Genomic DNA, 14,051 nt, shown 5'->3' with positions numbered 1-14,051 from the left:
ACACGGGGAAAAATGGATACCACATCCTCTGAGGAAAGGAAATGAAGATGGGTATGAATAGATTTGCACGTGTAAAGAAGACTTTGGGAAATTGAGGAAGTCAAGAGATGACATCTTAATGAAGATAAAGTGGTAGAGAAGTAGGGTATGAAAGAGTTGGAAGGATACATAGCTATGTTCAGAGAATAAGACACTGAGGTTAAAATTTCTGAGGTGAAAAAGTACCAGCTGGACGAGGGTCTGGGTGGAGGGTTGAGAGTGAGTAGCTGTGGTTTAGTGCCAGAGAACTCACTGAGAAGGTATCTAATGATTTTGAGGCCAGATTCACGGTCAGATCATCTAGGATGCCACCTAGATGATCTGACCAAGGGTTACGATGACAAAGAGTCAGGAAAGGGAGGTACGGGAAGACCAGGTCTTCAGTTCTTCAAGAAACAAATGAAAGTGACTGGGAGCTCGACGGAGAGTAGTGATGAGAAAGGGTGAGAGGTGGTTTACCACATTTAGCCTCAAAGTTGAGGATGACAAGCCTTTTCATGCAGTGACCCATAGAGAAGGGTGACAGAGCAATCAGCCAAAAGGTCGAGAACTTTATTAACTATGGATCCCCTGGGGTGAAGAGGAAAAGAGTGGGGGAAAATCAACAGAGGACTGGAAGTGAAAACGCTAAGAGGGAGTGAAAATACAAGATATGACACGCGTGGGTGGGGAGGTGGGTATGGGAAGTCATGTCGGCACAAGTTATGGTCCTACAGGAGGCAGAAGGACATGGGGTTATGGACATAGGTGGATGGCCAGGCTTGAACAAAGGAGGGAAAATGACTGCGGAACCCAAGTCCAGTCTTAGAAAAGTGTCAGGAACTGCTACTAAGTTTGCAGAGGGACACAATGAGACTTCTGGTTCACAGAGTACATTTTCCAGTATCTCCAAATTCCTTACCGTAACTTATTTTCCTCCCTAGCACATTAGCCATACACTATACTATTTCCCTGTATATTTTTGGTCGGTCTTCTCCACTAGAATATAAAGCTCCCTGAGGGCAAGAATGTTGTCTGTTTGTTCACTGCTCTATCACCAGCACCTACATCATGTCTGCACATAGCAATGACTCAATAAATCACACTTGTTGAATGAATGCATGAATGAGTGAATGAATAAATGATAAAGGCCCGTTAGGATAAGGATATCCCATGAGGTTTGCTAAAACGGCAGGGAGGGTCTTCGCCAGGAGGCAGATATCTTACAGTGGTCAGTCCTGAAGGGATGGAAAATGTCGGTCAGGGCCTCCTCCCAAGCTGTATCTGCTCCTTTTTTTCATTTCCCCCTCTTCCCGTGACTACTCCTTCTGATTCTCCAAGACTCAGCTTGGGTGTCACCACCTCTGGGAAGCCCCCCCAGTGTCTCCTCTGCAGTGCTCTCAAGGCACCCTATGATTCTTCTATTACTATGCTTACACCCTACTGTATGATGACTGTTTACATGTTGGTCTCCCCAACTAGACTGAGCAAGAACAGCGTATCTCCAACACCCAGTAGGGACTCCATACACGTGTGCCGAATATACAAATGGAAAACACTGGACGTGTGAGTTGGTCAACAAAAGCCTGTACTTTTCCTTCTTTGAAGCTCAACCCTGCCATACACGAATTTGTACTTTGGCACCACTGAACAAGGGGGCCGCTGTTGCCACGGCAATCAGGTGGGAAAAAGCTCAGCTTCCAAAACCAAAGGTAAATTGGAGTCTTTCTGTTTAAATAAGAGGGGTCCACTGTCTTTCACGTGCCCGTTCCCCTGTCCATCTGATCCTGGGCTTGCCTGTGATCCTCTGGTAGTGCATCATCAAAGTGCATGGGTTGCCTTGCCCACCTGTGGTGCTGCCCAGCTAGCAGAATATGATAGAATACCCGGTGAAATACCTTTGTGAAAATGTCTGATTTAACTGATCTGGGGTGCAGCCTGGATTTTCAGATGATTCTATTGCACAGCTAGGGTTGAGAACCTCTGCCCTCTGGCTCTTTGCCATTTTCCCCTGACTTGTGGCGCTGTCCAAGGTAGCAGCTCATTAAGCACTTCTTCACCCCAATGTCTGCCCAAGCCCTCCATGGGCAAAGGTCAGCGGTTGTTTGAACAACCCAAGGGGAGGGTGCTATCCCTTAGGACTTAATGAAAGGCAAATCATGCAGTTAGCTGTGAGAAAACCATAGCTGGGTGTTCAAGCAAAAGCCACGCTGTCCAATAACCACACGTGGCTATTTAAACTTAAACTAATCCAAATTTGAAATTGTTTTAATTAAAAGTCCAGTTCCCCAGCTGCACATTCAAGTGCTCAGTAGCTAGTGGCTGCTATACTCAACAGTTCAGAGATAGAACATTTCCATCACCATAGAAAGTTCTGTTGGACACTGCTAATATAAAAATATCCTTTTCTTCTGAAAATAATCTGGGTGCTTATATTCATTTTCTGCTAATCATGGGCAAAATGAGCCACATGGTATGCAGAGGGCGAACACACTGAATCTCTGGTCATTTTTTCTCAGATGACTGATGGTGACTCTTTACCCCTTTTCGGGAAAAAGAACAAAGAAAGGAATTCTATGCTATCATGAACAAAAGTTTTTCTGAAAAGTCCCATCTATGTATTAGGGCAGCAGTGGCTTCCCGACTTTTTTGACTGTGTGTGACAGTAAAAAATATATTTTCTATCACAACCTTGTATACAGATATACATGTATATAACAGAAATTACAAGTTTTACACATCAATATTTATCTTTACTACATGTTTTGCACTTGGATATTTTATAATTCTATTATATTCTATTTTCTGTTTCATTAAAGAAAAATAAAACTACTTAACTGTTCTCATAGCTCTGGTGGCCTATAGCTTGAAAAACCACTACCTTAAGATAGAAGTTGCCCACACAAAACTGAGACTCAATTTCACACTGTAGAGTTAATAGCCAGCTAGATAATAATTAATAGCTAACATTTATTGGGCACTTCCTATATGCCAGGCATTGTGTTAAATGTTTTATATTCACTGCCTTATTCAATTCTGATAGTAACTCCATAAAATAGTTGTCCAAGAACTATGAAAGGGCTGAGATTTTACTTGCACAAGTTAGCCTACCACAGTTTCCTGGCTGCTGGCAGAAGACGCAAGACTTCTGGGTTGGAGACAAAGGACTTTATCACAGCAACAGCAGTAGCCAGAGTATCAGCATTTCCTTGCACTAGTTTCCAACTCCAGTTCCTGTAGGGCATCAAAAGAGGGCTATGTAACACCTGCACATGCAGTGAGTAGCATTACTGGAGAGGAACTCAGCTGCAAGAACTTAAATCTATTATATTGGATATAAGCATGCCTGCTCTGGGCTTCTGAGGGCAACACTAATACCTATCATCCAAGACCATTTACTACACAAACATCCTTAAAAAGACAGTTTAGACTGAAAGGGCAGTCAGTGCCTCTCTTTGAAAAACCTGTTGAAATGCATGGGGCACATGGAGAACTGTCCCCCAACAGTAGGTGCCATACTTATCCCCATTTTGTACACGAGGAAACAATGACTTAAAGAGGATTAAGTAACTTATTTAAGGTTACACAGCTAGTGACCCAGGTCTACATGAGACCTAAGCCTAGGCTGATACCACCTTCTTTCATAGCCAATGGACAGTGAAATAGGAAGAGAGAAGAGAGCTGTCATTCATTTACTCATTCAGGTCTGAAATTTGTCCCTACAGAAAGCAATTAGCCATATATAATTTGTAACAGACCATTTTTTTTCACATTTTCTTCAAGAATTCCATAGGAAGAGTATCAGATGAACAGGGGTTGACAAGCTTTTTCTATAAAGGGCCAAAGAGTAGAGATTTTCAGCTTTATGGGCCACATGGATTCTGTTTTAGTTGCTACTCAGCTCTGTGGTGGGAGTGCAGAAACAGTCACAGGTAATACATAACCAATGGGCATGGCTGTGTTCCAATAAAACTTTATTTTCAAAATAGTTTGCTAACTCCTGTTCTCAGATAGCCTAGTGGGATACCAAAAAAAAAAAAAAAAAAAATGGCATAGTAATTTCTACACACACAAAAAACAATGATTTAATTGGAAAAACAAGGTTAGTAGGCAACAAGCAAGCAAACCAGGAGCTATATGAAACTGAAGCGAGCCTAGGTTCTATGTCGGAGTCCTGTTAAGTCAGCCTGGATAAACAGTATGTCAAGAACTAATGTAAAATATTCATGGACTAAAAGTAGAGTGGAGTCCACACATCATCTCTCTGTGATGACTGGGGTCATGCCAAGACTCTAAGAAATAATGTGACTTCCAAAGGCTTTTTCTAGCTTGTAGATGCTCAGTACGGGACCAGTTATCCAAAACAATCCTCTTTAATTTTCCATGTGATAACATGAGTTAAAACCTATGTTATGAATAAGGGGGAAGTAACAGTGAAAAAAATGTTACCCTGGGCCAGGGACCATTCTAGGGATTTCACAAATATTGCCCAATAGCTAATAAAGAATACCATTTCTGAATTGCCAAATTTATGGCTCTGTAAGTGAACACTCACTTGGGTCAGTGGCCTGATCTTAAAAAAAACACGATGTGCCACTATTTGACCACAACGGTATCCTTCCCCCAAATCAGTTACTGGAAAATTTTTGTCTTTATTTTTACATGCATACATATACAATCAAAATTTTGTTTATTCTTCTTTTTCTAATTCTTTTAGGTGGTACGTTAGGTTGTTTACTTAAGATTTTTCTTATTTATACAATCAAAATTTTGGTATACAAATGGCAACCCACTCTTTTTCATATAATCAATTTTTATGTCACATATAAGCTCAAATTAAAATGGAAAAATGCCAATCAAAATGTCATAGAAAAGATAGCTTTCTCAAGAACAATTCTATTAGCTGCTAAAATTACAGGGAGATAAATATGGTTCTTGTAAACACTGTGCTGTCATTGACAAGACTGGCAAATTTTTCAAAACGACATACTTTTGAAGTCTAGGCTACACGGGAACATAATACCACAAGGAGGAAAAACTGTCACCCGTAAGTTAATATTCCTGCTACCGCATGGAGATATATTTTAGTTACTAGTGTTTCTATGTAAATACACTTTAAGTTTTAGTGAAAAGTAGAACTTAGAAATTCCAGGAGATATATTCCCATTGAAACTCCAGGACAGTTACATTACAGAATTCTAATTATAATTCACAAACACTCCAAGTTAAGTAAAAACTTATATTTCTATTTGGATTGCTTTACAATGGTATCAATATCTCTTAATTAACACCTTTTCACTCACGAATCAATAGAATAAAAAATAATTTGAAGACTATTTTATTAACCAGCCCAGTTAAAAAAATACATCACCTATTTTAGCTATGTAGAGTCAGTTTTAATTTATGCTTTAAAACTTCCAATTATTACCATTTAGGGCTTCCCTGGTGGCGCAGTGGTTGAGAATCTGCCCGCCAATGCAGGGGACGCGGGTTCGAGCCCTGGTCTGGGAAGATCCCACATGCCGCGGAGCGACTGGGCCTGTGAGCCACAATTGCTGAGCCTGCGCGTCTGGAGCCTGTGCTCCGCAACAAGAGAGGCCGCGATAGTGAGAGGCCCGCGCACCGCAATGAAGAGTGGTCCCCACTTGCCGCAACTAGAGAAAGCCCTCGCACAGAAACGAAGACCCAACACAGCCATAAATAAATAAATAAATAAATAAAAGAACGTGAATTTCTAAAAAAAAAAAAAAACATCCAATTATTACCATTTAAAATATTTCTTGGGCAGCTAAGTCATCATAAGTGTAAAAAAACCCAGGAAGATATCTACTTTGTTAATCAATGAAATATTTGATGAATAATAAGGCTATGCTATTTTTGGAGACATTTATGTTTACAGTCAGTTGAAAACCATTATAATTCATTATAATTACTTCATTGTTAAATAACACCATTTAAACTACAGGCTAATTTCCACTACTGCCATAGTTAATCACAACTACTTCTTCTTCTTCTTTTTTTTTTTACTTTTTAAGCTTTGTCTACATTAGCCTAAAAGTATTACATGACTCCCAATGTTTTGTCAAAGACACTTCGTCTCACTCCTTTGCATTCCACAGATAGAGTCTGTATCGCTGTCCTCGGAAATGGATGATTCTGAAGCCTTGAACAAACTCTGCATATCGTACACATTTTTACTATGTCAGACACAGCCTCTGTAACCATGATGACAAGCTGTTGCCTTTTTTATTCTAACTGACAAAGTCTATGGATAAGTGGTTGCTCATATTTAGTTTGACCTTTAAGAAAACTGAACTCTACTTCCAAAATGAAATTAGTTTTACTTTCCAGATTGCACTGGGTCGGGGCAGGGAGTCTCCCAGCCTCAATTTTAAGACATCTCCTTTTATATGAAATTCTCGAAGCAACATTGTTTTCCACTTATCATATTGAAAATAGATCATGAAGCACTAACAGGCAGAAAGTGATTTTGAAAAACAAATAATTTAGAATGAAGTAAAAAGTGGGGGATTGATGGGACGGACATATCTATTTAGACTTTTGTGACTATTTGCTACAAACCAGTATGCAGAAGTTAGGAAGTGGTCAGGAGGGAAGGAAGACTGAGCTCTTAGCCTCTGGGACATTTGGGTTTCTTTGGGCCCCAGGCTGCCTGTCCAAGGGCATTAACCTTCAGAGGCCACAGGCTGGCAGCAGTGAGGTCTCTTCCAGCCTAAATGTGCAATGACTCCCCTCTCACTCATCAGGCCTCATCTTACACAGAAAACAACTGTCATCAGCTCATTTCCACACTTCTGCAATGCTGTACAGTGTTTGAGTCTCACAGGTCTGCAGATGTCCATCTATGTATCACTATTGCATTGCAATACAGGAGCTGAAATTGTTGAACTTGTGGGCTCGGTCAGCAGATTGCCCAGGTTCAGCATTTAGCATGGAGTCCTGTCTTAGATCGGTGTTTCCCAAAGTGATTCTCAAGCCTAGTTGCAGAGGTAGTATTTTACATCATGATCCAGTATACACACACATTTATATAATAAAAAAAACAGGGGCTTCCCTGGTGGCGCAGTGGTTGAGAATCTGCCTGCCAGTGCAGGGGACACGGGTTCGAGCCCTGGTCTGGGAAGATCCCACATGCCACGGAGCAACTAGGCCCGTGAGCCACAACTACTGAGCCTGCGCGTCTGGAACTTGTGCTCTGCAATAAGAGAGGCTGCGATAGTGAGAGGCCCGCGCACTGCGATGAAGAGTGGCCCCCACTTGCCGCAACTGGAGAGGGCCCTCGCACAGAAACGAAGACCCAACACAGCCAAAATAAATTAATTAATTAAAAAAAACAACAAAAAACGAATAATGACCAAGTTTATATAGTGCTTATTGTATATGGAGAGTTAAAATTGGAACCCAGGGGTCCTGTTTCTGCAGTGCTCTTGACCACCACTCGCCACTGCCTCGTGGCCTTGCACTTGCATGCGTGGGGGAACCAAACGTTTCATCAAACACTAGTAACCCTCACTAAGAGGGATTCACAGTGATAATTCCTATTCTATTATATATCCCATCTCATTAAAAAAAAATGCTGATGCTAACCTGTTAAATTGATTTCATAACTCAGGACACATGGTTTGAAAAATATTATGATAAGTGTTGTATGAAAAATTTTTTGAAAAACGTGAACAATAAAAAAGCAAAACAAGTATACGTATCTCATCTTAGAGACTTTACTATGCTATAGTGCATCATAAATCTCAAAAAGAAGGCGGGGGTGGGTGGGTGGTTAAACGGAATAGTTCCTAAATTTACTCAAGCATCTCCATCCCCTCGTGGAATGGACACTAATTTGGGAAATGTTATCCTATAGTGTTAACACCTTAAGGGAAGAGACAATTTGGGGGTTAATTTAATTTATATTTTAGTATGCACAAACACCTTTGACAAATTTCCAAATAACTGATTTAGGGAGATTCCTTCCCGGAGAAGGTGAACGCCCAGGACCGCGAGCTCTGGCCTGGGGAGAGGTATCCCAGGTACCTAGGCTGGGATACGTAGGTGAAGGAGGGTCACTCATCCAAGATATATGAGAGATAGTGTCTCGAGAAAAAGTCTAATTAAAAATGTGTCCCTCTTACAAGCAGCTCATGCAGCTCAATATCAAAAAAACAAACAACCCAATCCAAAAATGGGCAGAAGACCTAAATAGACATTTCTCCAAAGAAGATATACAGATAGCCAACAAACACATGAAAGAATGCTCAACATCACTAATCATTAGAGAAATGCAAATCAAAACTACAATGAGGTATCACCTCACACCAGTCAAAATGGCCACCATCAAAAAATCTACATACAATAAATGCTGGAGAGGGTGTGGAGAAAAGGGAACACTCTTGCACTGTTGGTAGGAATGCAAACTGATACAGCCACTATGGAGAACACTATGGACGTTCCTTAAAAAACTATAGAGCTACCATACCACCCAGCAATCCCACTACTGGACATATACCCTGAGAAAACCATAATTCAAAAAGAGTCATGCACCACAATGTTCATCGCAGCTCTATTTACAATAGCCAGGACATGGAAGCAACCTAAGTGTCCATCGACAGATGAATGGATAAAGAAGATGTGGCACATATAGACAATGGAATATTACCCAGCCATAAAAAGAAACAAAATTGAGTTATTTGTAGTGAGGTGGATGAAGTTAGAGTCTGTCATACAGAGTGAAGTAAGTCAGAAAGAGAAAAACAAATACCATATGTTAACACATATATATGGAATCTAAAAAAAAAAAAATGGTTATGAAGAACCTAGGGGCAGGACAGGAATAAAGACGCAGACATAGAGAATGGACCTGAGGACACGGGGAGAGGGAAGGGTAAGCTGGGACGAAGTGAGAGAGCAGCACTGACATATATACACTACCAAATGTAAAATAGATAGCTAGTGGTAAGCAGCCGCATAGCACAGGGAGATCAGCTCAGTGCTTTGTGACCACCTAGAGGAGTGGGATAGGGGTGGGATAGGGAGGGTGGGAGAGAGACCCAAGAGGGAGGAGATATGGGGATATATGTATATGTATAGCTGATTCACTTTGTTATAAAGCAGAAACTAACACACCATTGTAAAGCAAGTATACGCCAATAAAGATGTTAAAAAAAAAGTGTCCCTCTCAATGGTTAAAATGATGGCTTTAATGAAAGCCAACTTAATTAAAAAATTGAAACAACATAGTAGATGTTAAATAAAATCCCATTCTAATGGTTTTACTAAAATAAAGGTAGGTTATTTTTTAAGTGGATTTGTTCATCCATAGGGGCTGGGCTAGGTGGGAGGGTCTGGGTTGAAGGTTAAGGGAAAGAAACCAGACAAGAAGGGCCCAAGGAAGGCAGAGGCTTCAGCCACTCCTTGAGGGGCACTCACTTGTCAGACTTTTCATAGGGTCTCTGTGAGCGCAGGAGAGGTAGGGGGGCTGCTTGTACCTCATCATCAACTTCCTGCCCCTCTAAATCTCCCTCCCTTTGAAATACTGAAAAGTGCAGAAACTGACTCTAAGAATGAATGATTCTATAATGTGCAAAAGAGCAAATAATAAAACAAGTTCAAGAACATGGGGCCAAGCATCTAAACAACTCTGGGTGATGCTTATTTTTGTGGCTAGCAGACATATGGAAATTAAAAAGGGAAACTATTTTTAGAATAGAGTTGAACTTCAGCATAACACACCTTCTTCACAGTAATTGCAACTAGTTTTTCATAACAACAGGGTTACAAAGTGAAATCTTAATTCCTAGTTCTATCAATGCCAATCTCCACTTTCTTCTAATTAAGGATAATTGCCATTAAGTGCTATCTCTGCAGGAAATGGGTGGAGAGAATTTAAAGCTGCACAGTCCAGTATGGTAGCCACTAGCCCCATGTGGCTATTTAAATTAATTAAAATTAAATAAAATTTCAAATTCAGTTCTTCAATTATGCTAGACATATTTCAAGGATTCAAGAGCCACATGTGGCTCATGGCTACCATGTTGTGCAGATTATAGAACATATCCATCACTGTGCGAAGTTTCATTGGACAGCACTAATCTAGAGAAAGGCCATTCACAGATGCTAAAAAGAAAATTGTTCATTTCTCCCTTCATCTAAGAGTTCCAAGTGCTACCTAGCAGAGCTGGTTTGACTTAGAATACCACTGGGTTGAATTTGAAGGCTACTGCCAAAGATTTCATTATTATTTCAAAATATCATTGCAGTTGGCCAGTGTAAAATCTCTTTACATTAAGTCTTTCCATTGCCACAAGTTATCCTTCAAAATCCAAACATGCTAGGAAATGATATTTGGTGATAATAATAACTTGTTTAAGTTCCACTAATTTATGAGCTAGTGCTTAGAGCAAATTATGAAAAAAACAACATAAAGATATATGGCACCATCAGCTCTGGGAATAAAAGTTTATAGTTAAAATAAGTAGGGATGCACATCTGTTGTTGCCCTTAGGATAAAGAAAAAATATATTACACACCTGGGTCTTTTCCTAGCTTTTTCATGAACTTAGACTCAGATTCTGTAACGTTTGGTCTTTGTATCACATTTTGAGAAATTTCGCATATATATCATTTGAGCCTCACAGCACCTAATCACTGTTATAGTGTGGATTCTGAATGCTGTAGATTCTTCTTGTGAAGGGGAAGATTGAGAGGTAATACATTATCTTGTCAGTGTCTGTCTTGCTTAATTGTTTACTGAACTGATCCCAAGTGGCCGGATTACGTTGAAACCAAATGGCTAGGATTGCAGGGGCCAGCTAGCTTTTCGTTCTTCATGACTCCAGGCTGCCCTGCTAATCTGGCCACTGTACTGCAGAGGTGTGTCTAGGTCACAGGGGAAACAAAGCAGGAGGACACACAGGAGTGCAAAGTCAAGTGTCGTCACTCTTGATGACCACAAAGCAGATAAAGTGAGTACAAGAAAACCCTGCAAGGTCATAGTAAGCATGACTGTGGTATCTCTAGAACAAAGCCTAAACATAAGGCATTACTATGTTCATACAAAAAAACAGAAAAAATTACTCCACAGAGTAAACTATCTCCCCAAAAGCAAGCAACCTGTAAAAGGCATTTGATGAGAAACACATGAGTTAAGTAATTGCTATAAGGACACTTTAAAGTCAATTTAAATAATAACAAACAAATTTCCTTCAGCTAATGGCAGATTATAATAAACAGGCGTTTCCCAAACACTTTAATGTGTTTGTTCAATGTCGTAACATCTACCAACTGTCATTATTGTTAGCAAAACTTCTTTATCCTTTTATTTACCATGTCCAGTTTTTGAACTTCCAACTTTGAGAGCTTGCAAAATATTTATTAAATACTGTATAAATAAAAGACACCATTAAAATTCTTATGCTTATGCCTTGAAGATTAAACTCACATTTCTAGCTCATTAAGAGATGGTAGCTATAGTTAATCGTAGAAACATGGTGCGTCTGGGACGCACAGAAGAAAAAGTTTGGGATTATTTAATGCACGAGAGCTGAGAATGTAAAATTCTATGATCTGCAAATACCACACATATGAACCTAACAATTTTTCCTTGAAAACTTTAAGTAGGTCAACTTATTAACTGTTACCATGGAGTTTACACATCCACATTTGCCTATCTTTTTGATGAACTGCAGCCCGGAATGGAGTTACAACCCTGAATTATTAAAAATCTGCCTTTGATTCAAGCAGAGAAATGAAGAAGCAGAAACTAATATTACCGTTTAGGCTGTGTTATTGTAATAGATCCAAGAACTTTTAAAAAAAACCCATGTTATTAGTATATCTGGCTGCCTAACAGGACCTCTCCTGGTCTCCCACAGGAAGTGGGACCAGGTTCACTCCAGGAGAGGGGTTTCCATCCCAACTGGGCTGTGTTCTCACATTTGTAGTCAACAGTCCTTGGCTCAAACGTGAAAGACGGTCTGACCGGAATAAACCTGACCAAAAAAATCAGGGAAGTGTTTGGGATATAATAAAGTGCTGTGGAGGTAGGGGTGGACGGAGGAGAGGGGTGAGTAGAGAGAAAAGGAATATGAATCTAGAATGGGAAAAACCCTCTCGTTCTCCATTTGATTCGTTTAAGGAGGAGAAAATCACTCGACAAGGGCTCTCTCCAGAACCCAAAGCTAATCACTCTTTTATTGCAATGGGTGGTCAAACAGCCTCGGTCGGTCGCCCACTCACCGGCATCTCGCCGGAGAAACCGAAAATCCCATTTCTTCCCAAGTGTGCACCCAGGAGAGGAAAGCGAGATTGTTCATTTAGAGCGGAGGGCTGCGCACAGGGCAAGGCAAGTTAGTGCCTCCCTCCCGGCTCCCCTGCTGCCCCCGCCAGCCTGTCTCGGCTAACGGGAAAGTGAACGGTGAACGGCGAACGGCAGGGAGACCGGGAGGCCAAACTTGGGGTTGTTTCCGAGTCCCCCGACAACAAAAGGCCTGGGTATCGGATGGGGCGGCGAGGGGGGAGGGTGACACCTGTCAAAGGACGGGATCCGAACCGCAGCGGGCGGGAGGCGCAGGGGTTCGGCTGACGGCACTGCGGCGGCGGCGGGGACTCCGGAACGCCGCCAGCCCCCGCGCCTCGCTCCGGGAGTGCACCCGCGGGGGCTCGGGAGGCGGCGCCGCGCCCGGGGCGCTCCGGGGCGGGGGCCGCCGCCGAGCAGGGCTCCGCGGCCGGGAGGACCCCGCCGCCCGAGCCCCGCTGCGGCTCCCGCCGTCCCCTGTTCTCCGCCTCCGGGCTGGGCGCGGAGCCGAACCCCATGCCCCCTGGCCGCCCGGCGGCCCCGCGCGGAGGAGGGGGCGCCGCGCCTACCTGCTCCGGTGCGGCGGGGCCGCGGTCGCCTGGCGGGGCCGTGACCTGCGGCGGCGGCAGCGGCGGCGGCGGCGGCAGTCGCGGCGAGGAGGGCGCTTCCTTCAGGAAGGGGTGGGATCTGCCCGCCCGCTGCGCCGCGGCCCGCCCCCGACTTATTCTGGGGTCCCGGCTTCCAGGCCTCCCGGGGAGAGTGACCCCCCTCCACACACCCCCCCACCCCGGCTCTCCGGCTTCCACCACCCCTCGGGGCCCCGCATAGTTACCCGGGGCTGGAGCCGAGCGGGGACGGTGGAACCGCTTCTTTCCAAAGCCTTTGTGAACGCGATTGCCTGGCGCTCGCTCCTCACTCAACAAAAGGAAGGACTGAATCTGGGATCCTCCGCCTGGTGGTTATTTATTCCTGACCTGTTGTAACCTTCTGGTCGGCTCCCTTCTGTCCACACACCTAGGGTTTTTGCACAGAGCAGCTAAAACTCATTTTCGTGCCCACTGGCTGAATGCAGTTCTCCGCCGCTCAGCGCTCTCCCGCGGTTTTCTTTCATCGTGAAGAGCAAACACAGGGCCAACTTCTGACCCTGGCAATGAGCGGAGACTCCAAGGCCGCCCTCCCAGTGCCAGGTTGCTCTCTTCCTGCCAGTGTCTCGTCTGAGTCTGTTATAAAACTGTATTCATCGGCATCTGCATAGCTTTCCCCACCGCAGACCGCAGCCTATCAGTGGCACCATGTCAGTGACCTCTGGCAGCAGCGTGGATCAAGGCTATTTTTATCTCACGCTCACCGTTAACTTCTCTTCCAAACGCAGCCTTCCGGGGCTCTCACGGGAGGACCTCCTTTATCCACCTGCCTTAGGCTGACCTCCATTCTTTTAGGGGGGCCCCCCCGTACCACACCTGCCTCTTCTCATCTGCTGCCTCTCAAAGCACACGGTTCAAATTCTCCAATTCAACATTCCAGAACTCTTCCTTCCCCCACGATGTACTATTCCCCCATAATACACTATTATGTGTGTATTGATATGTTTTTACTGCTTTCTCCTGGCTACTAGACTGCGAGCTTCTTGAGGCCAGGGACCTGGCCTCTTCTGTTTACCTTCCCTTCAGGTTCAAACATCTGGTTAAAACAGCAAAAACAAAAACTTTAATCTAGATCCCCTGCT

General features: G+C 43.1%; 1 protein-coding gene across 6 annotated transcripts in view; it reads right to left on the bottom strand.

Moving 5' to 3' along the window:
* TMEM150C (transmembrane protein 150C) overlaps positions 1-13,758 on the bottom strand; it is a 90,214-nt gene extending 76,456 nt beyond the window's left edge. The window contains exons 1-2 of one of the 6 annotated variants that reach the window (XM_082389419.1): positions 13,158-13,235; positions 3,130-3,252 (exon numbers count right to left, since the gene is read on the bottom strand). Coding sequence is in view for 1 of the 6 variants with exons in the window: in XM_082389422.1 (XP_082245548.1) it covers positions 3,130-3,263 (134 nt within the window). In the remaining 5 variants the exon portion in view is untranslated. Of the gene's footprint in view, positions 1-3,129; positions 5,007-12,894; positions 12,965-13,157 lie in introns of those variants that run through there. The other 5 variants (XM_082389420.1, XM_082389425.1, XM_082389424.1 and 2 more) reach the window with 5 other exon arrangements.
* Between the last annotated feature and the right edge of the window lie 293 nt (positions 13,759-14,051).

Source organism: Balaenoptera borealis (assembly GCF_965194805.1).
Source record: "Balaenoptera borealis genome assembly, chromosome: 4".
NCBI lineage: Eukaryota > Metazoa > Chordata > Mammalia > Artiodactyla > Balaenopteridae > Balaenoptera > Balaenoptera borealis.
This window is presented reverse-complemented; position numbering and strand designations above follow the sequence as displayed.